General features: G+C 41.6%; 3 protein-coding genes across 8 annotated transcripts in view; 2 read left to right on the forward strand and 1 right to left on the reverse strand.

Moving 5' to 3' along the window:
• igf2bp2a (insulin-like growth factor 2 mRNA binding protein 2a) overlaps window positions 1-9,846 on the forward strand; it is a 65,777-nt gene extending 55,931 nt beyond the window's left edge. For 4 of the 6 annotated variants that reach the window (XM_080290880.1, XM_080290882.1, XM_080290881.1 and 1 more), the window contains 7 exons: window positions 1,144-1,281; window positions 1,834-1,926; window positions 2,648-2,770; window positions 3,143-3,217; window positions 3,368-3,499; window positions 3,742-3,855; window positions 5,028-9,846. In XM_080290880.1, coding sequence (XP_080147006.1) covers window positions 1,144-1,281; window positions 1,834-1,926; window positions 2,648-2,770; window positions 3,143-3,217; window positions 3,368-3,499; window positions 3,742-3,855; window positions 5,028-5,126 — 774 coding nt within the window. In that variant the 3' untranslated portion in view covers window positions 5,127-9,846. The remainder of the gene's footprint in view (window positions 1-1,143; window positions 1,282-1,833; window positions 1,927-2,647; window positions 2,771-3,142; window positions 3,218-3,367; window positions 3,500-3,741; window positions 3,856-5,027) is intronic. The other 2 variants (XM_026144167.2, XM_026144168.2) reach the window with 2 other exon arrangements.
• On the reverse strand, window positions 9,845-16,525 carry tmem41aa (transmembrane protein 41aa). Its single transcript, XM_026144582.2, has 5 exons — window positions 16,344-16,525; window positions 14,616-14,766; window positions 13,973-14,134; window positions 11,958-12,096; window positions 9,845-11,015 (listed from the first exon to the last, which is right to left on the reverse strand). The coding sequence occupies exons 1-5, from the start codon at window positions 16,523-16,525 to the stop codon at window positions 10,801-10,803; spliced, it is 849 nt and encodes a 282-aa protein (XP_026000367.2). The 3' UTR covers window positions 9,845-10,800.
• A 286-nt stretch (window positions 16,526-16,811) lies between these two features.
• On the forward strand, window positions 16,812-27,288 carry ehhadh (enoyl-CoA, hydratase/3-hydroxyacyl CoA dehydrogenase). The gene is made up of 7 exons (XM_026144581.2): window positions 16,812-17,027; window positions 18,303-18,406; window positions 19,310-19,479; window positions 19,838-19,949; window positions 21,313-21,417; window positions 24,140-24,481; window positions 24,912-27,288. Exons 1-7 carry the CDS (start codon window positions 16,954-16,956, stop codon window positions 26,162-26,164), a joined length of 2,160 nt encoding a protein of 719 aa, XP_026000366.1. The 5' UTR covers window positions 16,812-16,953; the 3' UTR covers window positions 26,165-27,288.
• Window positions 27,289-27,328: the final 40 nt, after the last annotated feature.

Below are 27,328 nucleotides of genomic sequence, written 5' to 3' on the forward strand. Positions count from 1 at the left end.
CCCCTGCACAGTTACCAGCGTCAGCTACGTAGAAAAAGATCCTCGAGTAGAAAGTAATATTAAATAAATTCTAACAACAGCTGATTAAGCTTAAACGTGCTGCTGTTGTTCAGCCGCTGGTTTCCTCTTTCTGGTGCAACGTGGGCCAAAAACAAACTAGAGACACGGACTCGCGACAGAAAAGCCGATCAGCTGATCGTTAAGCAGTTTCATGATTGAAGTAGCAGCAAGAAGAGGCAGTCGCTTGTTAAGCTTAACGCAGGAATGCTTTACAAACATTCAGAGATGGACTTACACACTTGCTTTACTTCTCTCGGGATAACTTTGTCGGAGATGAAATGCCGGGTTGCTAGTGAAGCTCCAAATGCTATCCAGACCACTGACAGGTCCCGCATGCCACAGCCGCTCTATCACGTGATGCATACTGCTCCAACGTGCTAACGTTCTGAGGTGAGTTACGGCGTGTTGCAAGTTTTGTGAGGTGCTTTCGTGATATTTAATGGATCGGATTACATTTTTTATTTTTCTCCGATATCCGATCCAGTAATTTAGGTCAGTATCGGACCGATACCGATACGTAATATCGGCTCGGTCCATCTCTAATAATTAATAACGTGTAGGACATATTTTTCATTGATAAATTATTCAGACATTTCCTCAGTCATCATAACTATTGTTGAATACTTCCTCCAGCTCTGCATCCTTATTTGTCAGCACAAATGTGGTGTTCTTTGAAGTGATGTGAGAACAGAAAATATTTTTTGTGCTTGTGACCAACTTTAATGTATCAGATTAAATAAAAGGCTCAGAGTTGTTATTATTGTTATATTAAAAAATACTTGAAAAATTGTTGTTTATTGCTTGCATTATTAACTTTAAGAAAAAAGTTTAAAATGTGCTTAATTGGACAAGTCATTTGTGTTTGGTATGTTTTCTTCATCTTTCTTCAACTTATGTTTTTTCCAAGATCACTGCAGTGTTTTTTCTTTTTGTTTTGCATGCTTTGGATATTAAATGAAAGTTAAAATCCGATCAGCTTCTTTAAAAAAAAAAAATCGCATTAATTAAATGCCAAGCAATTGTCTTCTGTTGTGATAACTTTTTAAAACTCTGCCACTGCCACTTCTTTTTTTGTCCGCTCAGCAACAGGCCAACTTGATCCCGGGCTTGAACCTGAACGCTCTGGGCATCTTCTCCTCTGGTCTGCCGGTGCTTCCCCCTGCTGCTGGACCACGTAGCGCTGTGCCTGCTGTGGCGCCAGCAGGGTACAACCCATTCTTAGTGAGTATCCTCTGTTTTCTTTGGGGGGGGAAGGCTTTTTTGGTCCCCCCTCCCCTTTTCCCACAGACTACCTGAGCGCATGGCCATAAAAGGGAAGAAAAAGTTATTTTTGAAAATGCTTCTTTGAGCATGACTTTGCCTTTGCTGGTTTACCCACATCAAGTGCATGATAAAGATTGACTTGATAAAGCAATTTATCTCCAACACTTGGTAAACCAGGCTCCTCTGAAGTGCATTTTTAAAATACACTACAGTGTTGACTCAGGTCTTCCTGCATGATTTTGTACACAGTTTGAAGCAACCAGAATTCCCCCATCTTCTCCAGAGATGAGTCAGTCTGTCAGTAAAACAAAGTCTCCACTCATTGCCTGACGAGCGTGAGCCAAAGCGGCGTGAGACAGTGCGTGAGAATGCATGTGCGTGCTTCGTAGTCAAGACACTCAGTGTGTGATTCACTGCGAGTTTCTACCCTGAAATTCCCCCCGAAGAAAGAGCTTGACTTGTGTTCGTGCCTGTGCCTTTTAACATGTGTGTTAACATGCCATCTGATAGGCATGCTTGTCACTTCACTTTCAGAGTCACTCTTCACATCTCAGTGGCCTGTATGGGGTTCCTCCAGCAAGTGCCATCCCCCACCAGCACTCAGTATGTTCCCTCAAATCTGCACTACAGTCAGTGTTTCCTCTCTGAATCCTTTGTTTTGTTTTGTTTTTTGTTTGTCCTAATAGATGATTGCTTTAATAATCAAAAACAGGTGAAATCCATGTTTTGGAAAAGAGAGCCCTTTAGGATTTACGTTTCTTCTGGTTGTGTGGATTCTGCAAATAGCTTCTATGCATGGGAGGTAAAACCATGAACCCTGCTGTAAAACAGATAAAGGCAGATCTAAATGAGGTGGATTTGTAAATAGCAGACTGTTAGAACGCCTCAGTCAGCGTCTGTGTAGGACAGAGAGTCTGGATTCCTGTTTACCATCACCCAGTCACCAGAACACCACAAATATTCCTGGAAGGGGACTTTTTAGCCCAGAGTTATCCCGTGGCTCGTAAAAATTCACTTTATAAACCTCAACTACATGAGTGTTACCATGCTAAGAAAAACAAAAACACAGGGCAGGCATCACCCCTAATAGGAAATATTCCATTCAGACGTGGCCAGAGGGCGATGTTTACCCAAAGAGGGCTTAATTTAGCCTCCCTTGCATGTGGTGTCAGCTTTTTCGGCCGTTCTTCAAGTATCTGTCAAGTGTGTTCAAAACCGTTTTTGCGACAATTTGAATCATTTTCTTTTCTTTCACAGTCAAATAAATAGTAAAGTTTAATAAAAGTACTTTAAATGTTTTCTTTTCTGTGTGGTCCTTTTTCAGCAACAGGCTCCAGAACAGGAGGTTGTCTACCTCTTTATTCCAACTCAGGCAGTCGGGGCCCTGATCGGCAAGAAGGGTCAGCACATCAAACAACTTGCCCACTTTGCCGGAGCTTCCATCAAGGTGCGTTTGTTGCCTGTCAACAGTGTGCTCAGTAAGAAAGGGGAAAGAGGAGGATGGAGTGTTGCTAATCTAATGAGCGAGTGTCTTTTTTTTTTTTTTTTTTTTTATAAATAAACCTCAACTCATCATTCACCCAGCAGCATTTCATGGATCTGGGGTGGAGCAATTTCCATATTTCAAAATGTTGAAAGAGAAACATTTCAGATAATGCAATCAGAGAAAATTCATTTTGTTGGATTCTTCAGTTGCATTCAATATATTTGTGGGATTTTCTTCTCATGATTTTATTGGCCACAAGCTTTACATGATCTCATACTGCATGAATTTGTTCAGAAGCTAGAAATCTGATTTGCGTCTTTCTGTGCGTGTCAGATCGCTCCGGCTGAGAGTCCAGATGTTACTGAGAGGATGGTCATCATTACTGGAACACCAGAAGCTCAGTTTAAGGTAAAACCTGCATATGTGCATGAATCTTTGTGTTAAATAATTTTTGAGGGGGGATTAACTTCATAAATAGTTTTCATAACAGCAGTGGATCATTGTTTGTCCCCATTTTCCCCAGTCTCTCCTTGCCTCATTCCCTCCTCTGTATTCCAGGCCCAAGGTCGGATATTTGGAAAGCTGAAAGAGGAAAACTTCTTCTCTGCGAAGGAGGAGGTCAAACTGGAGACGCACATAAAGGTTCCCTCAAGTGCAGCTGGCAGGGTCATCGGTAAAGGTGGTAAGACGGTAAGCATGCGCTTGAATTGTCCTTTAAACTGCAGCAACAACAATGCCTTGCTCCAACTTTTTATTTAAATGAGCTAGTTATGTTTACATGATAACATTTTTATCTGTGAGAGTCTCACGTACTGGTGTTTACTGCAATTACTTATTGGCTTCAAGGGGTGTTTCAGTTAAACACAATTTAGAGGTTGGAGGTAAAATTCAAAGTGAGGCTGTGATAACGGGAGTCTGTGTCGGTGTTTCAGGTAAACGAGTTGCAGAACCTTACGAGCGCGGAGGTCATCGTACCGCGGGACCAAACTCCTGATGAGAACGACGAGGTCTTTGTGAAAATCAGTGGGCATTTCTTTGCCAGCCAGGTACCCAAAATTAAACCAGCGATACTCATTATTTGGCTAATTAGTTCTGCTGCTGCACAGGTATCAAAAGAATAGCTGCAGCCACAGCGTACAAAAGGCATTGTTAAATCGCATAAAACAATAAAACGCGGTGTAATGTCCACATTTTTATATGATCATAAAACCTGGTGTATTCTGTCTAATGGCTCTTTGTTCAGCCGCAACATGCTTCCCCTATGTTTATGTGTATTCTCTTCTGGCCTGCAGTGCTAAAACCATCTAGATTATTTTAGTGTGAGCAGCCGCCCCCCCCCCCTTTTTTTTTTTTTTTTTTTGAGATGCATAAATGTCTGCCTGCTACAATTGAACTAAATGGCAGCCATATTGTGTTGCTCAAAGTGCCTGTAATGGATTAAAAACCTTAAAACCTTTTTCGTGACCCAGTTATTATAAACTTGTGCAGACCTCTGTTATGTAAAAAGGATTTCCTTTCTGCCGAGCCGCCTGCCGTTACTATCACTGTGTAGAAGGCAGCATCCATCTGCCTGTAATGAGAGGCTCATGGTTGTGACAGCAGGAGAGGATGTTAACATTAATATTGCCCCCCTTGGCTGAGCTCTTAGCTGCGCATATCTTTTGCTTGGCAGATGTAGACAGCTGGTAGTACAATTTGTTTTCATTGTAACCAGCTGGACATGAAAGTTTTCTGATGTTGGAGAAATCTAATCAGCCCAAAGCTGAATGTGCTGCATGTAACTGTTATGTAACTGTCTATATGAGTAACTAGTAATAATAAAATGAAAACAAATGGGTAGCTGTTCACTGGCTTTCACACGTATCACATTTAGTTGGCTCAGTTGGCTGCAGTCAGATTAATGCATCCAAGTGCTTTAAAAATGGTATAAAATTGTATTTTTCTTTTCTTTTTGAGCGCAGTTTAAATCGGCTCATGCATTTTCTGCAATATTAAAATTGACAAACAAGCGGAGACACACACACACACACACAGCTTTGGATGTTGCTCTGCTCATATCTGTAACGCTTTCTTTCAGATAAAGCTTGCATACTGCATTTACCTAAATGTATCTGTCTACACTTGTATTTTTATTGATGATTGTCCTTTACTTTGTTCATTATTCTTACTTGAACCTGTTATGTTCTGCTGCAGTGTTAATTCTTGATCTCTCCTACAGACTGCACAGAGGAAGATCCGGGAGATCATTCAGCAGGTCAAACAGCAGGAACAGAAGCACCAGCAGGGCGCCGCTGTGTCACCGCACCACTCCAAGTGACCAGCCGGGTGGCTCCAGTGGGCACCAGCCAATGAATGTAGCCCTCCCAAATGAACAGAGACCTATCCAGACTAAGGCCAAGGCCAAGGGGGACATGCAGGGCTGACCAGCAGCACCGGGATCAAAACCAAAGAACTTCGCTAGGGGGGACACAAGTGAGAGCCAAAGGCTGAGGGCATTGTGTGCACTGCCAGCCCTGTGAGAGCAGATAGATTGGGAGAAATCGTACTGAAGCTTAAAAAAAAAAAAATTAATAAAGAAACAAAAAGACCAAAAAAAAAAAACCTACAAGAAAGGCGGAAATGGCAGAAAATTTGGGAACTGTTGTCTTCACGGTTTAAAAAAAACAAACTAGTTTGTCTCCCTGCATAACGTTATCTCTTTAGTTGGACTAACATAGGCCTAAAAAAAGAAAAGGAGAAAATGCAACTCTATTTTAACACGAGCGTGTACGAGGCATTGTGATTGATATTTTGGGTTAGAGCGAGAGCCAGCGACAGCGGACTCCTTCTCTCACGCGTGTTTGAGATATTTAGATTGTGAGATCAAATATCCTTAGCAGTATTAATGCAGTAGAAACGTGTATGGATACACACTGAGAGCATGCTCTGTTATTTTATTCATCAAAATGACAGTAGAGCTTGGTGTTAGTATTTTGCTTGTACCTGAGATTGATTGACTGAGTAATCGATTGATTGACAGCCTCCCCTTGTTTGTTCCCATTTTTAGGCCACTGAAATTTGAAAAGAAAACCCCTATAAGTAAATAAGGTGAATGGTTCTGAGTCTTTGTAACAAGCCTGTGTGTGTGCCAACGCAAAAGATAACGTCCCTTTCAAATATATCTCACCATTCATATCTGATACTAAGCTTTTTTTTTTTTTCTCTCTTTTCTTCTAATTTCTGCTTCACTTCTCATCACTCTCTCTCATCAGACACCATGTCTTTTCTTTTGTTTTTGTTTGGGTTTTTTCTTCTTTTTTTTTTTTTTTTTAAAATGGGATAAAAAAATTTCCGTAGCTTTTTGATAACCTTGAACTGACTGCCACTTTTGCTCAAGAGAGGTTAAATGCAACTGAGGGATTTTTCTTTTTTTCTTTCTTTTTTTTGTAATCAGTAAAATTCTGTCATGCTGTGCAGTAGACGTCGTCTGTGTTCACGCTCGTCGTCTCCTCTTTAATCAGAGCAAAAACTGACGTCTTAACGAGCGGTGCGCGTTCGCCCGTTAACCGGTCTTCTTCGGACGCGCGCCGCCACACGCTTGGCCTTATGAGGACGTCGCAAGGGCCAGCACAGAATGTGAGCTGAGGGCCCAGTAAAGGAGGGGGACAGGGTTCGGGGCAGGGTTGGGAGGGTTAGGGGGAGGGAGGGTGCAGACCTCTGGTGTGTGGGGTGGCAGCGAGGTTGGATTTTAGGGAGGCGCTGTATGACCTGTGGTACACGACCAGCCGCAGCCGCGTTTGGCTTTAACCCTCTCTTGTCAGGGAGCTTTCTAAAAATGGCATGACAGCTGTGAATGTACAAAATGCAGCCTTTTTAGAAAAAAATACAGATATCACCCCTGCCGTGTCCAGCAGGCCAGGCCAAACGGCACACGACACAGATTGTCATCCTCTTGCTCTCTGTTCTTTTCACTTTTTTTAAAAAAGATTTTTATTAAAAAATTTTATTTTGGCGAGTTGGCCGCCTGCTCTGCGGGCACGCTGGACACGCAGGTCCTGGTGTCCCTTTGTGCTTTACTTTGAAGAACATAGAAGCTTGTTGCCTTATTTTGTCACCTTTCATACATCACCCATCAGCTTCATCTTCCAGACGCAAGGTTATTGCCAATACGCACAGCTTCCTCCGTGTGTGTGTGCGCGTGCGTGCGTGCGTGTGTGTGTATATATATATAAAAAGAGAGAGTAATATTTATGAATCTATTTTTTCCTATTTTGTCATGAGAGCTATTGATAAACAAAAAGAAGACAAAGTCCTTTTCTTTTTTTCCTCAGTGGGACACTGCCATATTATTTTGAAGGGAAGTGTTTATTTTCTTGAAAAAAACTAAAACAAAAACTAGACTATGAATAATAATATAATGAATAAAAACCTGAAAAAATAGGAAAGCAGTAAAAGTGAACCACCGCGTTAACTTGTGGTCGGGATGTGAACAGTGCGCATGTCAGTATTGTGATCTACCTCAGGCTTCAGGGTACCTCAGTCCAATCTTTCATTTCTCCCTTTTTCCACATTTTTGTATGCCTTGTTAACTAATCATTTTGAGCGTTTTTAATTTTCTTTTTTAATGAAATAAAAAAAGATAAAAGATCTACAGTAATCTCTACTCTCTTCAGGTCCAGCCGACTAGTGAAACTTTGTAAAAGAAAAAATCAACTAAAATAACCGTAGTCAACGTTGTCGGACTGTTTGCCTGGACGCCATACAACCTCTTAATGATACAAAAGAATTTCCAAGTCAGTTTTTTTTGTTTTGTTTGCTAGAAAGGAATGAAGAGCAGGATCTAAGGGGTACATACCTGCCCGATGTGGTTCTGAATGTGGATGTTGTGTACTGATTTCACCTTCAAAGAAATTAAAGAGAACGAAAAAAAAAGAAAAATCAGTTGATAGAAACAGAAACTAACCGACTGTACCTCTTGTTTTTGTTTTTTTTGTTTGTTTTTCCCAACCGTACCTCCAGGTTTTTTGAGACTTTTAACAACAAACCACGACGTTTATTCACTTGTGGAAAAAAATAACATAAAAAAATTAATTACTTTTGTTTTGTTTTTTTTATAACAACCCAATTTTACCAGCTCTATTTGATAACAGCATCCTCTGGGGTTGATTTGATGAAAACACAAAGCTGCAAAAATACACTGACAGGACTCTTGAACGTGGTGTGAAGCCCTAGTCTTCTGTGTAGAATGTAGAACAACTCTAGTCGTTGAAATGTCACTGTGTACGACAGGATAACTGTATATCTGTAAACATGTACAATAGTCGCACATTAATGCATCGTTTTCTGTCTCTCTATAACACCTACAAGTCTGCGCCTGTATTGTGAGAAATGGTGGGAGAAGTTTAGAGCGTCACAGGCTCCCTCAAGCTGACCTCTAAATGGTTTTCTCATCGATCTACCGGTTATTACATTTATTTTTTTTTGTGCTGTACATTTCAGAATTACCTCTGAATCCAAGGCTGACTTAGTTACAGTTATTAAAACCAGTGTAGGGTAAAGGAATATAATAAATAAATGATGTAGTAAAAGTTAGTTTGTTTTTGGCACTATTTTAGGGATTTTTTTTTTTTTTTCCCATCAGATGAGGATCCTTTTTTTTTTTTTTTTGGTCCCAGTGAACACAGATTAGCAAAATAAAACAAAGGTCTATCAAACTCACACAATGCCTGGGGCTGCTTCAGCACGCCTCCACCACAGCCGGTACAGTACCTCATACTGATGATGTTAGCTCGCCAGACCTGATTCAATTACCCTGACCTTACCCACACGAATGCAGTACAGTGCTTCTGTTGGAGCGCTTGACTCCTGCGGTGGGCTGCTTCACTTTAGTAGGGCATGTCTGTTCGCAGTAGCACTGGAAAATTGAATCTTGTCACTTACGGTTTGTCTGACTGGCAGGAGTAGGGTTTTTTCCCCTCTTTTTTTTTTTCCTAGAGCAGATTTGAAGTTCTTTTCTCGCATTGCAGAGGACTCCTCAGGCCTCCGCCTCTCTTGTGTTTTTGGCTCTTTACTAGAAGAGCAGGTTTCCCCTCAGCCACAATCTGAGGCAAAACCTGCAAACATCATAGTAACTTTCTTTTTTACTTCCAAGGATTTTGGCGTTTCTAGGTTCAGTAGGGTGTTGCTAGGCATTAATTTCAGTATCAGAAAAAACACACTCGCATCACTAAGGACGCACAGTGCTGTTAGTCATATCGCACAGCGGTTGAATAACTTAGGCTTTATTTCGTTTTCTGTTGATCTGGTTTTCTTGTCAGTTACACTGATTAAATGTAGTCTGGAGCAGTAGCTGGGATTCTTTATTATCCAGTCATGTTAGATCACTACTTGCTGTTAAATTGTGTCCTAGCTAGGATTTTAAACAGATTTTAAGATTGGGATGGGGGAGGTGGGGGGATAAGAAAAAGAAAATGCAAAGTAGATATGAGTGGGCAGAGTAACCAGGTCTGAAAATAAAAGTGCTGGTAAAAGTTGTTCTGCCTATGGGACTGAATATTCAACACCATCCAAATTAACAAAAACAAGTATGGATCAGGTGATGAAGGATCAAGTCTGGTCAGATGTGCAGAACCACAGCAGTGGTTTTTTTTTTTTGTTTTTTTTTTTGTCGTCCTAACTTGTGAACTGAGAAAAATGCAAAGACTTGCATGAGACTATTGCAGGCGATCCAGTATGTACTACACGTCATATAGCACTATACTTCAATTTGTGGTTTTACATCGATCCGACTCTTAACTGCTCTTCACCATTTGGGAGATTCCTTTTGTTTCCTCAGTAGGTCACAAACCCTCACGTCCTACATTTCCCACAGGCCAAAAGGTCCCAAAAACACCTCAAGGTAATTGGTGACTGTGCACTGGACAGACATATGATCCAATGTTACTACATCTCGTGGATCCGTGCCTTTCTGGTAACAGCCATGCTGTTGTTTTGAGTTGTGAGTGAACTGTATTGCTGAGCAACCTGGATCTGAGCAATAAAGAATATTTGAAAGAAAACTTTTCACGTTTTATTATTTCAAAGGTTTTGTACCTCTCTAATAAAGGTGCTTTCAACACTTACAATCTGACACACCAAAGGTCAGTCACACTGAAAAAAAGCCCGATGTAAGTAAAACCATTAAAAAAAAATCCCTTCATCCACCGAGTACACTGGGGCTTCTCCTCAGTGGTTCTGTTTCATCTTGCACCGTGCACAAGATCACCAAGTATTAAATTTGAAACCCATACATTAAAACAAAATATACAAATCAGAAGAAAGACATTTTACTGCTAAACCAACAAAAAGACTGCAAAGAAGGATTTTTTTCTAGCAGGATTAAAGCTTCCAGTCACCCAAATTAACTGCACATCGGTTTTCAGACAATACCAGAGAACACCTTAACACGTTAAACACGTCCCATATAACAAGCCATTTAATCCGGTCACGCTTCTTTTCCAGAGGTCAAATTCTGGCCTCTAAATCACCCCCCCAAAAAAGAAAGATTAACACTGAAACTGCAAGAAGCGATTGTCAAAACAATAAAAAAAAAAAACAACATACTCATATAAACCAAAAAGAAAAATCATAAAAGCCCCACAAAACCATCAAACATTTACACCATCTCTTTCTGGTGCTCATGGAGGTAGAAGTGTGAGTTCAAAACTCCACAACAGGCACTTTGAACACTTGCTTTCTGAACATGAGTGCAAGAGCAAAATTTCCTTAAAATGCCCCCCGCCCCTTCGTGTCACCACTGTACATTCCTACATCTATAAACATTTACTGCTGTGCCAACATGTGGCACGGAAATATCTGGTACGACATAATTCTCCTCAAATACTCCCACTGTGATTTGTCCAGGTGGCTCTGCAACAGTAAAGCACTTTACACGTGTGTGTGTGTGTGTTTCATTCGCTCTCGAGGGCAGAAGGCATCAGTATGTTAACAAACAAACTCAGTCCCAGGATGGATCACTGGACCTTCTTATCGAGTCCATTCTGTGACTGGATGCCAAGTTTGAGTCGCTTCTGACTGAAGCGGCGGATGAGGGCACCCGGCAGCAGAGCCATGCAGGCGATGGCCAGCAGCTGCAGGAGCCGCTCCCAGGAGAACAAGTCATCCAGCGATGACACCTCGGATAGCATGACGCCTGTCTGGACGCAGATGAAGTTGTATGGCAGGAGGCCTGAAGAAGCGGACAATAGAGCAAGAACAAATTGTGCTGAAACACGATGGGTAACTTAATTTGCAATGACAGATGCAGCGTTGTGTTGTTGTTGCTTAACCCTGTAAGGCCCAAGAACCCATAATCCTAACCCTATGCTATCACATGAAAACTGTGTTTTTCCCCCCCTTTAAAAAACAGTTACTTGTTTTTACTCTATTACAACTCATGTGGTTATACCGGAGTGTTGGCATATGCCACCATATAAATTCTTAGTGTGCATATCTATGTAGAAACCAGGCTTAAGTCTGTGCTGTGAAGAGGAGTTTAATTAGGTTTTATGCAAGCTGTAGGAGGCCTGGCACGAGCTGGTAAGTAACAACATCACAATCAATCCGATTTTTATTTCGAACATATAAGTAATAATTTTGTTAAAACCCTTAAAAACAAACAAATGCATTTATCAAAATTAGTAAGGAAAAAACAATGTTTTCATGTGTGTGATGGGCGCTGGATACTAAGAGCCCACATGTGGCCGACACTGTTGCCAACATTTATACCTGTTCTGTTCCTTTTCTATTAACGATATGATTAACTTTCAACCTGAAAGTCAAAGTCAAAGAGGTTGTTGCTCTCTGTGCAAGTTTAATGACCATGACCAGATCAAAGATGCCTGCAACTCGTTTAAAGACGAGGAAATCAGTCAGTTTAAGTCAGATATGGTTATGATTTTTTATAGGCACAGAATTATCTAAATCTAGAGGCGTATTAATAGATATAGCAGAGTTTTCCAGGAAGCGATAATTCAAAAAGTTAAAGCTAATAAGCTTGGTTTTAGCCTGTCAATAGTGACTGACTATTTTAAAAGCTGAAGCTGATCGTCATCCAGTATTTTGTTTTCAATGTGGAGTGCTAGACGTACCTCACTTAGTGTCACCAAGCAGAAAATCTGTGTGTGCTTACCAATGAAGACTGAGCAGAAAAAGAAGGTGATGGGGATGTTTACAATTGGGGCAGACATATTCAGAAACCAGTTGGGAGTCATGGGAAAGAACCTCAGGAAGAGCAGGAAGAAGAACAAACAGTCCTGGTTTTCCTCCACCTGGAAGACAAGGAGAACAGATCAGAGGGGCTGGAGATATTTACAGAGGCAGGCGGCAGGTGTGTGTCATTGTTCTCGTCCCCTGTTCACATCAACTAGTCACGCGCAAGTTAACTCATCAGCAAAACTATACCAAGAGTCATCTTTTCAAAGCGTTACAGTCAAGTAGTCCTTTTGGTGAATAATAATGCAAATCCAAATCTGGCATAACTCTCAGTATACTCGGATATTTGCCAAACACCCACCAGCTACGAAGAAGCTCATCTTGTCAGTACATATACGTCCGTTAAAGGCCCAGCAGGCCTACCTTATTTTGCCTGTGTGCGTGGGTTATCTCTCTCTCCTGTCCTTGGCACCGCCCTCTGCAGCTGACTCCACTCAGCATTCAGCACCAGGGAGTACTTTAGGTCAGGGAGAGCCACTGCTGTGTCAGCATGTGAGCTGTGCATAGGAGCGTGTTTGATCAGTTCTCTTCAACTTATTCTTTTTGTGACCCACACAGCAAAGCCATGTCTCAGGTTTTACTGCATTTGATCTCTTTCGGTTTAATTATTAAAACTTAAGAGAAAAAAAAAATTGACTTGATTGATTAAATAGAAGAAAATACATAACATTAAACATGTTAACAACACAAAAGCCATATTAAACGCAGACTACTTTAGGCCCGGAAGTAGGATTCGTCACGTCATCACTTAACAATCGGATAGATGTAGGCTGCCGGGGGATTCCCATGATGCATTGAGTTTTTCCTTTCCAGTCACCTTTCTCACTCACTATGTATTAATAGACCTCTCTGCATTGAATCATATCTGTTATTAACCTCTGTCTCTCTTCCACAGCATGTCTTTTATCCTGTCTTCCTTCTCTCACCCCAACCGGTCACAGCAGATGGCCGCCCCTCCCTGAGCCTGGTTCTGCCGGAGGTTTCTTCCTGTTAAAAGGGAGTTTTTCCTTCCCACTGTTGCCAAAGTGCTTGCTCATAGGGGGTCATATGATTGTTGGGTTTTTCTCTGTATCTATGAAGCGCCTTGAGGCGACTTTTGTTGTGATTTGGCGCTATATAAATAAAATTGAATTGAATTAATGTGCAGCTGTCAGAAAGAAACAAAAACAACAACAACAACACAAACTCGTGAATTCACAAGATTAATGACTTCCTGCCAGCGTTGTCCTGTTGTACTTGTACATACTTTTTTTTTTCTTTGAGCCAGCAGTATTGCCTTCAGTGGTTACATATTTCATATTCTTTACAGATCTCCATCACCTGCTCTATCACCAGGTGTCTCTGACTGGAGTAGGTGGGACTCAATCTATTTTATGAGCAAGAAGAGTGATGTAGCAAACACCCCCTTTCACATAAGCACACATACAGCCTGAAGTAGAAAGGCCTTCCTAACAAAGAAAGCTGACATTGTGGTAGCTGTTCTCTCTGAAATTTTAGGTTATGGCTGGCTCTGTGTCAAACTTTCTCCTGGGCTTCGTGTGGGAACACAACAATGTCGCTTCTACATATTTGACAGCAGAGTCTGAAATTACACCTGTCAACCATTTCTTCCTTTTCAAGGACAAGAAGTCACTGATTTATCAGATTCTATTTGTAAAAATGAGTATACTGGATTTCTTAAAGTGATAATATGATATGGCCAATGTCTTCTTGTAGGAAGTATTATTGTTAATAATAGCTTGACAGGTAAAACCTTTGATTTTTGTAAATAAGATAAAGCGTAGCCCTCTTTACTGTTTATTTACAGCACACACAGCCAAATTAACAGTTGATCTCTGAGAAAACAACTTAATTTTAGTCCACCGGTATTTCAAAAACGTACTATCTTTGTTTCCTTCAGCGTGTTTTGTTTGTGTGACAGCCCAGTCATACCTTTCTCTGCAATGTGGAGACTTTATCTGGGAAGAGGTTCACAATGTAGTGTTTTCCAAAGAATTGGGAGAGGAGGAAGCACATTGTAGAGCCCACAGTTGTGAGCACACAGGCAAGCAGCAGTCCTTGATAGGGTCCAAATATAGCTCCCGCAAGAATGTTCTACACAATGACAAATGGAGACCAAAAGCCCGCGTTAATAGGCATCATCTGACACACAGCTCTGTGGCGTCTCTACATGCGAAAGGAGAGAAATACTTTGTGATCTAACACTGGTGTGAAGCCAGTATTTTGGCAGTTCTGCCCACTCAGATTGTCATTTGCATTATCTGAATATTCTTTTATCCTCCGCATTTATTTAAACAAGAGACACAAGCTGCATACCGCATGCTGCCCAAGTGCCTTTTGAATTTTCCTTCATCTTGCATGCAAATGTAATCTTTTCACACCTACAAGATGTGACACTTTTGGCATATTTTAGCCCATGTGTTCTCGTAATGTATTTAAACATACAAAATGCTTCATTAAAAGGATTTTACATGTGTTTTTAAGACAACCAGCACAAGAAATCTACCAGTTTTGTGCTCATCACAATGCTTGCCTTATCATCCTGGATCTATCTGTACACAGGACATTACCTTACCAGGAATGAGGATCCAGGAATAGCAAAGGACTGCTTGTAGAGATAAGCACTGCAGAAGAGGAGCAGGACATATCCAGTGTGCTCTGTCTTGTAGAACTGCAAGAGTTCAGCGAGTTCCCGGAGCTCCTCCAAGTCTGAAGGGAACTTTAACCTGTGAGAACATTCACATTTAAGTTAGTCATTTCTGTCAGGCCAGTTTCATGTTCACAGAAAGACCGGCAGCACAGAAAAAATATCATTGTGATCAAAAATGTTTTAACTTAAAGTTATTTTTAGATTTAAATACCCAAAAGAGTAACCCATGTGATTGCTGATGGGACTACAAACATGGTTCTATACCTATACCTAAATCTGCTAAAATCTGCTAAAACTGATACCAAAACAGTCTTTTTACATCACTTAAAAAACTAAGCTATTTTTTAAAGAAACTGCAATTTTTTTCTAACTACCATCTGTTTTACTATTGACAAATCTCACTTCAATCCAAGATAAGTACAAAGAATGAAGTGAGTTTCTTTGAAAAGTTCATTCTTTGTGAGACAGAGTCAAACAGTTAGCATCACACTGTTGCTGCAGATTTTGTCAGCTGCACATTTATGGATGCAAATATCCCATCCCACCACATCCCAGAGGTGCTCTATTAGATTGAGATCTGGTGACTGTGGAGGCCATTTGAGTGCAATGACCTAATTTTCATGTTGAAGAAACCAGATTTAGTGTATCTGACACAGTGCATTATTCTTCTGGAAGAAGACAATGGAGACACTGCTGCTATAAAGGAAAGAACCTGGTCAACAATGACACTCAGGTAGGCTGTGGTGATAAACAATGGTCAGCTGGTACAAAAGTACCCAGAGGGTGCTGAAAAATCTGCTTTGAATTCCAGCATCAGTTTCCTTTTCCTATGTAATCTTCTGCCCTGTAGCCCATCTGATTCAGGGCTTGATGTGCTGTGAAAACAAGCCATGTTCACCCAGAGAACTGCCACTCACACCGTGTGATTGGCTGATTATACATTTGTGTTAACAAGCAGTCAAAAAGTGTACCTAATGAGCAAAAGTATTATTTTAGGCTAATGAATGATATGAGGATCCCACTACACCTCTTTCTATGAAGTATCTGAATGACACAAACACCGGAAGGAGGTTTCCTCACTCAAAAATGGGACCTCGCTTGAAAACTTGAATGCTCTGCATGTAATTTAGAGTCCTGGCTTGGTGCAACTTTTATATGGGAAAAATCGTGACTTGGTTTGGGATGACACAGCTTTGAGCGTGTTCTTTTTCATTCATTACCAAAACTACACTTCAGTGGGAAAAAAGGTTGAGCCCAGATAAACGCAAAATAATGCAGGAAGAGCTGGACACTGTTAATCTACTGTATTAAAACCAAATTACATTTCTACAGTAAACAACAACACAGCACTTGTCAATTATGACCTGATGACAACCCTCACAAGTTAAAACAGAAGCAAAAACTGGACTTGCTGTTTTAACTTTAGCTTTTCCAAAAGAGGCTTCAGTTAGAGTTAGTTAGTTTTTAGAGTCACTGCTTTTTGAAGGGGGGTTAAAAGCCTGCACATACGCTGCCTGTGCCTTATGAGCTGCATGCTAACATTCGCTTACTAGTGACCCAGCAGGTCCAATTTAAATAAAGCTAAATTATGCACAGCATATAACAAAGCCCCAAACTATGGGTTACCAGCCAGCGGCTAAATATACCAGTCACCTGCTGGGTTCTTCTTCGTCTAAGGAGTCGCCGGGCTGCTGCTGTTGCTCCTCGGACACATGTCCAGCCTCGGCGCTCCGGACAGAACGCTTTCTTGGTCCCGCGGGGAGGTACAAGGACAGGGAATATAGATACAAGCTGGCTGCGGCGACAACCGTAATTAGTCCTACGAGTGAACGCATGTTCCCCTGAGTTTGATAGCCAGAAAAAAGCTTCACGTCCCGGTTGCTGTCAGCGAGAATAGCAACGGCAAGAAGCGGCAACCAACCGCCGCAGTGACGTCACATCCCCATGTCAATAGAACAGTTAAAATATTCAAATTACTAACCCACTAGCACCCACAAGTATATCTTATAATTTAATAGTCAGATTAAAGTACATATCAATAATATAAAAGGCGGGGAAAAAATAATTATTTATATTCTCTGCTTCCGATAGGGGGCGATAAGCGCGAGTGTTTGCCGCAGAAGAAGAGCGTTTGTTTACACGGAGGGGGAGGAAGTGTGACAAAGGTGATGAAGGATTGCTAACTGGATTAAAGTCAAGTTTCAAAGTTCAGTCTGCACTGCAAAAAAGAGAGTGCGACAACTCCAAGTATTCCTTCGACACCATGGCTCAGTACACTCGCGTTTCGGGATCCGTGGGCTTGATTACTCTCCAAAGTCCTCCCGTTAATGCACTCAGGTGAGCCGATTTAATGAACTTGGTCTGCACAACTTCTTATACTGCATTTTTCTATTTTTTAGCGTGTCTCGTAATGCGAATTCACATGTGCCTGATTGATTTTATATACAGTAGAGCTGTAGCTGCAACAGCAATTTGCAGCTTACACAAGAACAAGTAGAAAAGTAGAAAGTAGAAATCACGAAAGAGAGCTTTGTGCACCAGAAGATAGTAACTCAGGTGTTTTACCAGAGGGTGGCGTCAGAGAGAGTGATCCTCTGATTGCTGTTGTAAATGGCTTGAACCATAATCTGTCAAACATGAGTGATATCAAGTCTTTCTGTGCCAAAGTTGAAGTGACTGTTATGTCCTTTATTTATCCAGTAAAAAGACTTATCATACTTAATGTTTTTTTTAAATAAATCTGGCCAAGAGGGAAGTAGAAAATTAAAACAAATACCATATTAGTTGTATAAAGATATTTTAATTTGCCATAAAGAAGTGGATTGCTTATAATGTAGAGCGCAGAGTCGCTACTTGCAAAACAGGTCCTTTGTTTATTTTATATACACCCCTTCATAAACCCTGGTGTCTACAGCCTGTTTACAAATAGACACAAAGGTTTTGTAGTTGGTACTTTTTATAGACGGCTGTCTCATCATGCAGATTATTCCTAAACTGGCAGCTGCCATTCTTCTGCATATAGAGTCAGTAGGTTTTCATACCTTTAAGTACATTTTAGTGATCGGTTAATCTCATTCACGGCATTTACTTCAGGGTGATTTATTACCACCGCTGCTTTAGGAACAGCTTGAGGCTTAATACATTACAACAGAGAACTGTGATTAATTAACAGCTCACTAAAAACTCACCCAACCACAGTGTGATCTACTGGACCCTGGAACCTTTACTGGACCTCACAAGTTTACTTTAAGTCACTTAAGCTGTAGCAATAAATGAATCTATTTACTCCTTAGTTATGCTATCGTTGCCCTGTTTTATAGACATTTTCTCATCTTGTTTTTTTTTTTTTTTTTAAATTCTATTCTGATGTGTACCTTAACGGGAAATCGACTGTATGATGCATTTTATTAGCTTCGTAAGATAAAATTATCAAAAAATAAAGTACATAGATGTTAATTATCAAAGTTTATACTGCTGTGCCTGTATTTGTTACATGCTTTTATTTTAAATTTGTGAAGAAGGGCTACAGCAGAACAGTTTACTGTTAAGTTTCAAATTTCACAAAGGGTGGAAAAAAAGGCCAAATAAAGTCGTGACTTTTTCCTCATGCAGTGCAGCGGTGAGGCAAGGCATTGTGGACTTGATGCAGAGAGCACTCAGTGAGCCAGAAGTGAAGTCTGTGGTCATCTGTGGCCAGAATGGGATATTCTGTGGGGGTATGCACATTTATTTTTTTATTTTTTATTTTATAATGTAAGTGTCTCTGTCTGCCCATCTTCTTTCACTTATCCTATTGAAATTATTTTTTAAAGTATATTTTAAAAACATGCTCCATGACAGATTGGATCAAGTTGATCCCACTTTGTTCTTCTGGTGTTTTCCCTTCAATTTGAGTTCCCTTCAGAGTGGGCACCTCGAGTCCCTAAAAAGGGAACAAAGTAAAAAAAAAAAAAAAGGCCTGTATTTATATAGCGCTTTTCTAGTCCCTAAGGACCCCAAAGCGCTTTACATATCCAGTCATCCACACATTCACGCACACATTCACACACTGGTGATGGCAAGCTACATTGTAGCCACAGCCACCCTGGGGCGCACTGACAGAGGCGCCCCAGGGTGGCTGTGTCAGTGAAGTTCACAAGCAACCAAACATATTAGTGATACTCTAACAAAATAAACACATTTTCAGTAGGTTTTTTTTTTGCCCTTTTTATTAATTTAATGTTAATATTCCATCATTAAAAGGTGATTTGTTGCATACACATAATGCAGTAAACAATACAATACATGGCATTTGCAGGTGTAAACACAAAAGCAAAACCAGAAGTAAATAATTTCACATAGAAATAATCCTAAACTGTACATTTTTCAACTATTTGTGTCATTATGTCCACCATCATTTAACTTGGAGCTTATTTGCTTAACCGTTGTGTTTCATTCTATAAAATATGAAAAATAGAGAAACGTGTTTTTTTTCTCAACTAGAACCCAAATATGTCTGTCAGACAAGGTTGAGAAAAGTAGAAAAGAGCTACACAAAATAATGAATTGCTGATCTGCATATCATGACCTTTCTTTCTCCAAGTTTCTGATCATTTTGTCGATTTGAATTTATGCAACAGGAGCAGACATCAAGGAGTTTGGGGGACAGATGTCTGGGCCTCCCCTGATACCGATGATCCATGCCATCGAGGCTGCTTCCAAGCCCGTGGTGGCAGCTATAGAGGGGATCGCTTTAGGTGGAGGCCTTGAGTTGGCACTTGGCTGTCATTATCGGATCGCACACTCTAAAGTTAGTTCATGCTTCAGATCTCTGTCCCTGTCAGCCAGTGTCTCTTTAATGTCAGCGATGTAACGCATCGATGTCTGTCAGTATCTGGCATGTTGTGAAGCTTTTGCATAATAATGTTTTTTGTTTTTTTTTAAATAAATTTGCAAATGACTAGAAAAAGAGTGAGTTTGTCTGTCAGACTTGAAAAGGTTCTTATCTGTCCAGAATACATTTGATATTTATGTCACTCACAGAAGCCAGGCAGAATAACACATATCATATTCAAAGAATATTTCCAGAAACATTTTTCTCTAATGTCTAAACCTCCACAGTTCAGTACGTCCCGTTTATCAAATTTTGTGCCTTTATGTCTTTTCAGGCCAGAGTGGGACTTCCAGAGGTGACTCTGGGGCTGCTGCCTGGTGCAGGGGGAAGCCAACGTTTGCCGAGGCTCATCGGTGTCCCGGCTGCCTTGGACCTCATCACCACAGGTAGCAGAAAGAAGTTAACACTGTCTGACTTTGATTAATAAAGTTTCCTAAACTTGGCGACTCCCAGCAACTTTTGGTTTCTGAAGAAGAGCACGCCCTAAAACGTTTGATAATAAAGCACCCAGACATGTCACTGTATGCAGTCCTGCTAAAAACTAATGAGAAACTATTCAGTAGCTTGTAGAACCGCCTATAGAGGCAATAGTTTGACTTTATAGCCTCTCACATCATGTGTTTACAACATTGCTTCATTTCATTGAGGTTTGCTGGCATTTGAGTATACAGAGCTCTCTTAAGGTCTCAACACAGCATATTAGTCACTGGGCCTACAGCAAGTGTTGTAGATTTGCTGTTGTGGTTGGGCTCATCGTCCAGTTCAATGACCCAATTTTGGCCGAGCTTTAGCTCATGGACAGAGAGCCTCATATTTGACTCTAGAATACTTTGGTATACAGAGTCTGAATGATCAGCCCTTCACCACAGTGGTTAACTGTTGTTGTGAGGTGTTTGTGCTGATGCTGTGTTTTGTTTTCTGTGCATTATGACCAAACATCTCCACTTTGTCTTGTTTGTCCAAATCACATTGTTCCAGAAGTCTTATGTTTTGTTCAGATGCAATTCTGCAAATAGAGCTGTGCTGCCTCTGGAGAGAAGAGGCTTTCTCCTGGAAACCAAACAAGTCATATTTGTTCAGTGTGTCTCTGATTGTACAACCATGACTTTAATATTTAACGAACAAACTAAGGCCTAAGATGTTGCTCTTAAGTTGGTTTATTTTATTTTTTATTTTTTGCCGTTTCTCTGATTGTTGCACGCTGTGACCTTGAGGTGAATTTGTTTGGATGTTGGCAGTCTACCAAAGCTCCTGCTTTCATAGAAATGCTCACACTTGCTAATGATCATTTATTTAACTGTATTTGATTAGCAGCACCTGTCTGCTGCTTACCCCTGTAATTCCTATGGAAACAGCAAGGGTTTTTTTTTTTTCTTTTTTCACATGTGACTGAAAATAAAATCAAAATAAACCAGGAGACAGTTTACATTGATGACCAGCAGAGGTCAGCGTGAATTAACGTTTTACTATGTGATGCTGCAGGAGCGATTCACTGCCCTGTTCAGAATGTCTGAAATGTTCCTCACAAACTATAATTCTTCATCTTTTGATTTTTTTTAAAAGTCTATTTTACTCTATTATGCTATTTAGTTTTGTGAGACGTTGCCTTTATTTAACTAAAACAGGAGATGATGTGGTTTTAAGCTAAGCGTCTAAATGCCAAGGTCACCTGAAACGGTCATCATTAATTCATATTATGTTCATCGTATCATTCATATGGAGCCTTGACGACACTCATGTCTCCCACAGGTCGCCACGTGACTGCCGCAGAGGCACTGAAATTCGGATTAGTGGACCAGATTACTGATCACAACACTGTGAATGTAGCTGTGAAGTTTGCCCAGCGAGTCGCAGGTGAGATGTGGATGAAGGGAAAAAAAGAAGCAAATGGTACTCACTGGCTTATTATACTCTCTCTCTTCACTGGTTTAAAAATTGATTCTGTGGAAGCAGGGAAGAAATTCCACCTAGAGCAGTTATTTTAGGCGAGTCTGACATCAAGAAGCGCTGATATGTAGGTTGTGGAAGTAAAAGGAAGGAGAAAATGCAGCAGCCAGATCCTTCACCACAGAAGCCATAAATGTTTCATGGATCTGTCAGATGTGCTCTGATGTCTTCACTGCTTTTGCTGTATTATTCAGAAGGGCGAAAAGGGACAAACTTTCCTAGAATATTCATAACGGGCCCTCACCAGTCATTTTGGAGGATGAGGATTTCCCCCACACGTGCGTACCAGCCTCATTTACTCGCTGAATGGGCTGCGAAGTGTGCCACATCCCTGTAGTTTAGGATGATTTATCAGTCAGTGGAAAGAGCGGCCCATTCATATTTGCTAGATGGTGATAAATAGTGACAGAAAGCATTGGTAGACTCAGCCTGAATGAAAAAGTATGACAAAATTTTTCAGTCATCTAGTTTACTTTTTGGAAAAAAGCCTCAATTTTTACCGGTCTTTGCGCTAAGCTAAGCAACCTCATATTAGGCATACAGACACAAGTACTATGAAACCTTTCATCCAACACTCAGCAAGAAAGCGGAGAGGCATATCAGAATGTCCTATTCCCTTTATTCATTTGAGCATTTATGAGTGCTATATTCCCTCTAGTACTGCAGAATAATGCACACACCACCCACTCTGCTGTGTGGTTCGGTGAGGGGAAGGTACATTTTGTTTAGTCCTGCCTCGGCATAGCCCTGCGAGAGCTTATGTTTCTTCTCCACAAAAGGAACGTGAGATGATGTTTTCATGACTACCCTGTAGGGTGCGTGCTAGATTTTTTTTTTTTTTGATTTATTTATTTTTATTCCAGAGATGTCATCTTCATCTCTGGTGAGATTTCTTGGCAGTGACGGCTCATTTCGAAGGCATTTATGTTGGCAGCAATCTCACTACATCTGCACAAAACGTCAACAGTTAAGTCTTTAGGTTTGATTTACAATCAAAAGATGATTACAGTCTTGTGCCTTTTTTTTTTAAAAAACATTTTTTTTACACAAATGTTTTTTGTTTTTTTCCCTCCGCAGTCTACTGCCAAGTTGACTTTGAGTGGGTGAGGAAGTGAGTGTTGTTGGTAAAGCCGAGGCTTAGAGTGAGTCAGACGGAGAAGCCAACGGCGTACAAGATGGGAGATTTGAGGAGATCGGGCCGAATCTGTGGAGGTTTTTAACAGATATTCCAGTCTTTTAGGTTGATTAGCAGGGGTGTTAAGTAGGGACGAGAAATGTGCAATTAACTTTACAAACCGAGCGTGACTGTTTGTGACATCGAGACGCGCAGCTGACGACACCCACGGAGTACAATCAGTCTGTGCACACAGTGTGTGGGTACATATTTATCCAAAGAGCAGTTGCACTTAAACTGATGCACGTGTGGCCTCGCAGATGTACACACACACTCACACACACACACACACTCACAACACACACCATATACACGCAAGCTCGCGAGTCGAGGCTGGTGACGAGATTAACTTTTTTACCCCAGCGGTTGCAACATCTGTCCCGCTACATCTGTGAGGACGGCCAGGATTCCCAACCGCTGCGCAACAAATCCACAGCTCGACCATTTACAGATTAAGCGCTTCAATAATACTCTCCTAAATTACACAGGAATCGCATTGCACTGACACACAATACTTCACAGACATTTATTGTAGACAGAATGTGCATTAAACTGGTTTAAAATGACCCTCATAAGTCATTCCACACTTACAGTATGTTGTTTTAGGCAAAATACCTCCTTACTAAGTGGATACTCATAATCAAATATGGCCACTGTCCCTTTAAGCTTTGCCATGGTGACCCAGTTTCTGGCCCAGACCCATGGCTGAGTGTAATTCAGTGGAGCTGTGAAGGATTCTGACTACTGTCCCATGTAATCACGTCAGAGGAGACAGGAACGGGAATTAAGATTTTTAACAAGGTTTTAGCCGAGTGGTCATCTTCTTCACAGTCATTGTTCCTCAGGCTTGAACACATCAGATGGGAAATCTTACGTTCGAAAGTTTTAGTATCTTTATATTAAATCTTTTCATGTAATTTGGCGCGTGGGGGGAGAAATGATGTTGCTCAAAGGATTGCGAATTCAGTTTATCCCCCCCTCTCTTCTTTGCTCTCACAGTTGGAAATTTACCTGCTATTTTGTCTGTTTTGCTTTTCATTCTGTTTCAGATCTGCGTTATTCAAGGTGAATGGTAACAGTAAACTGGCAAGGTCCCTCCCATTATCTGGGAATGGTCTTTCAAATCCCTCTGCACGTATAAGCTACCGGGCTATCTAGTGATTGAGTGGATGAGTGTGCCTGAAAAACCAATTACACCTGGACTGTGTGTGCTGAGAGCTGGTTGACAAATTTGAGAAGGTGGAAAAGAGTGGTACCTCTGGAAGATGGGAGGCACTTTTCGGTTTGAAAAGTTGAATTGTGCAGAGGCATCTGCACAGAAATCAGAAATGTAATTGCAGACTACAGGTTTAGCTGTCAGAAGTGTGACGAAGCTGAAAGCAGGCGATCATTCGGCTGGGGTCACATCGTCCTTTTTTTCTTTCTTTCTCTTTTTTTTTTTTTCCCCCCCTGCAGATCAGCCGCTGGATGCACGTCGTATAAGCACATATCCGTGTCTGTGCCCCTCTGATGTGGCTGTTCTGTTTGAGGAAGTGATGCAGAGGGTGCGCCGGACTGCCCGTGGAGCCATAGCACCGATTGCGTGTGTCCAGGCGGTGCGCGCAGCGGCCACCCTGCCCTACAATCAGGGAATGGAGCGGGAGAGAGAGCTGATGGCTACTCTCTTCACCTCTGGCCAGGCCCGCGCTCTGCAGTACTTTTTCTTTGCTCAGAGAGCCGTCGGCAGGTGGAGCATGCCCAGTGGAGCCCGCTGGGATACGAGCAAGCCCAGGCCTGTACATAAAGCAGCTGTGATTGGTAAGGGCTTTTGTGGCTTTTAATTTCTACTTGTCCCAAGCTTTTCATTTATCACAAGCACGTTGACTCATCTCACTATCCGAGTGGCATCTCTACATCCAGGTTGCCTATGGAAACTAAGCCCTTGTTTACACTTCAGCTGAGTTTTAATGGATGTCTCTTCCCTGCCGCGAGGCTTGGATGTATGACAATCTGGATATGTGAAGCTCAGCAGCTTGTGTATTAAAATTGCAGGCTTTGGAAAAACGCTATGCTGCCAATGTAAAACTATTTACAGTCTAGCATTGCACAAAATGTTCCGTGTATATATTTATATCCTGTAATTTAACAGAAATGTCTCTGGCATTTGCATGGCTGTTGGTTCCGATATTTTTCCCCCCCCTATAGTCAGCGTGATTTTTGGTTTTGTTTTGTTTTTTTGTCGTTTCAGGTCTTGGCACCATGGGAAGAGGCATAACTGTTGCCCTTGCACAGGCAGGGTTCTCCGTGGTAGCTGTGGAGACTCAAGAGAAGCAGCTGATGGAGGCAAAGCAGGCAATATCAGGCATGTTGGAGCGAGGGGCTAAGAGACGTGGGGTCGCTCCTGCTCTAGACAAGATCAATTACGGCCGTAACATCCAGTCGGTAGCAGATGTCGACCTTGTCATCGAAGCTGTGTTTGAGGACATGGCTCTGAAAAAGAAGGTCTTTCAGCAGCTGTCCGCTGTTTGTAAACCTAGCACGTTCCTGTGCTCAAACACCTCTGGATTAGATATCGACCAGCTGGCCTGTCAAACCCGCAACCCAGAGCTTGTGGTTGGGATGCACTTTTTTGCTCCAGCCCACGTCATGAAGCTGCTGGAGGTGGTTTATGGGCCAAAATCCTCTCCTCTTGCTGTGGCAACTGCCATGCAACTGGGAAAGAAAATTGGGAAAGTCAGTGTGGCGGTTGGAAATTGTCGGGGTTTTGTGGGGAACCGCATGCTGAAGCCGTATTTGGAACAAGCCCTCTTCTTGTTGGAAGAGGGAGCCACACCTGAGTTTGTGGATCAAGTGCTGGAGGAGTTTGGGTTTGCCATGGGTGTGTTCAGAATGTCTGACCTCTCTGGGCTTGATGTGGGCTGGAAAGTGAGGATGGCTGATGGCTTGGCAATGCCCGACCCGACAACGGGACAGCCAACGAGGCTCCGACAAGGTCGTAGGTACAGCCCCCTGGGAGACCTGCTCTGCGAGCAGGGACGGTTTGGTCAGAAAACAGGCAGAGGGTGGTATCAGTATGATAAACCTGGCAGTCAGGTGGCTAAGCCTGACCCTTGGTTGCACAGCTTCCTTGATGAGTACCGAGCCCGGCACGCTTTGGTGGCACACCGCATAGACCACCAGGAGGTGCTGGAGCGCTGCCTCTATTCCATGATCAATGAGGGCTTCCGCATCCTGGAGGACGGAATAGCCGCAGGGCCTGAAGACATCGACGTCATTTACGTGTTTGGCTACAGCTGGCCTAGACACCACGGAGGCCCCATGTTTTACGCTGCCACAGTTGGCCTAAACAAAGTCCTTGAGAGGCTCGAGCACTACTACCAGGCTCACCCTGATGTGCCCAGCCTGCAGCCCTGCCACTTGCTCAGGAAGCTGGTGGCCAGCGGCAGCCCACCAATCCAAAAGTGGAGGGAAGTGATTAAGAAAGTCCGCAGCCAGCTGTAAACAACATTTCAACTTTAATGTGTTAATGCACTTCTGAGTTTACAAGCTGATTAAATGTTGACTTGCATAATCAAATAATAAGAAGCACCTGTAAAACTAAATGCATTTACCTTAAACCAAAAAAGGACCTCCTGTCTTTGCCAACCGCATTTGTTTTTTATCGTGACAGGAAAATTGCTCACCTCATAGATGAATATGTTCAACATGAAATACTAATAAAAACAGTGTCTATTGTGTATTAGTAGCAGTAATAAAGATTGATACAATAGATTGATCCAAAAAATTAATCTTCAGGAGTAGAATGGCACGCGCTTTAAGGAAAATTAACCATAATTTGGAAAAATAAACTGAAAGAAAAGTGTGACGGGAGTAGATGAACAGCACAGTACTGGGGATATTTGCAGGAAGCAAGTCATCTTAGTGTACGTGAAATGTCAGCTGATAAGAATAACAGAAGGAAGAAATTATACATCTTCAGCAGAGATGGATGACTGCGGGGAGGAGGGACCTCCTGTGGCGTTCAGCAAAGCACTTAGTCATTCTGTCTCTGGTGGACCAGACCACTGTGGAGAGGCTGGGCAGTGTTGTCTGTAGATAGACAGACAGATACTTTATTGTCCCCATGGGGGAAGTATGACTTGGACACTGCAAAGCCAGACCCCTCAACAAATATGGGCACTCGGCACCAACAGATACAGATTTAAAAGCCCAAAGGATAAGAACATCACTCAGACTGGATTTGAACTGCAGCCTCGTTTTATTTTGATCTTACTGACAGTTTGTACAGTTTGACTGTATTATCATTTCTTATATTTTGTCTACTTTATTCACACACGGAGGTGGACACAATACTAGGAGTGGCCACAGTGAAAAACAGACCTGACCAGGCTTTGAAGCCAGCGAATGTATTGCAGCAGATGAAGCTCTACAGAGGAAATAAAACTAATAATTGTGAATAAAATGTCTTTACTTAAGTTTGTGCTTTTAAAATTGTTTACCAAAAACATATATGGCACATAATATGCTAACGTTTGAATGTAAATTAACTTTTTGCTTTTCCTGGTTGTCACTAATGATACTGCACAGTATAATCTGACTCTTCCAATAAAGACTTTATACAATCAGGTGTTGATCTGTTGTGATTTATACAAAAAAATGAATGAT

Source organism: Astatotilapia calliptera, chromosome 16 (genome assembly GCF_964374335.1).
Source record: "Astatotilapia calliptera chromosome 16, fAstCal68.1, whole genome shotgun sequence".
NCBI lineage: Eukaryota > Metazoa > Chordata > Actinopteri > Cichliformes > Cichlidae > Astatotilapia > Astatotilapia calliptera.

What these genes read in the sequence shown, in the direction of transcription:
- tmem41aa (XM_026144582.2), bottom strand. Translation starts at nt 16,525, where the DNA reads ATGCGTTCACTCGTAGGACTAATTACGGTTGTCGCCGCAGCCAGCTTG. An exon ending in TTCCTGGATCCTCATTCCTG is followed by an intron (nt 14,135 to 14,615) that starts GTAAGGTAATGT and finishes GTCATTGTGTAG; the next exon opens with AACATTCTTGCGGGAGCTAT. An exon ending in TCTCCACATTGCAGAGAAAG is followed by an intron (nt 12,097 to 13,972) that starts GTATGACTGGGC and finishes CTTGTCTTCCAG; the next exon opens with GTGGAGGAAAACCAGGACTG.
- ehhadh (XM_026144581.2), top strand. Translation starts at nt 16,954, where the DNA reads ATGGCTCAGTACACTCGCGTTTCGGGATCCGTGGGCTTGATTACTCTC. An exon ending in GAATGGGATATTCTGTGGGG is followed by an intron (nt 18,407 to 19,309) that starts GTATGCACATTT and finishes TTTATGCAACAG; the next exon opens with GAGCAGACATCAAGGAGTTT. An exon ending in ATCGGATCGCACACTCTAAA is followed by an intron (nt 19,480 to 19,837) that starts GTTAGTTCATGC and finishes ATGTCTTTTCAG; the next exon opens with GCCAGAGTGGGACTTCCAGA.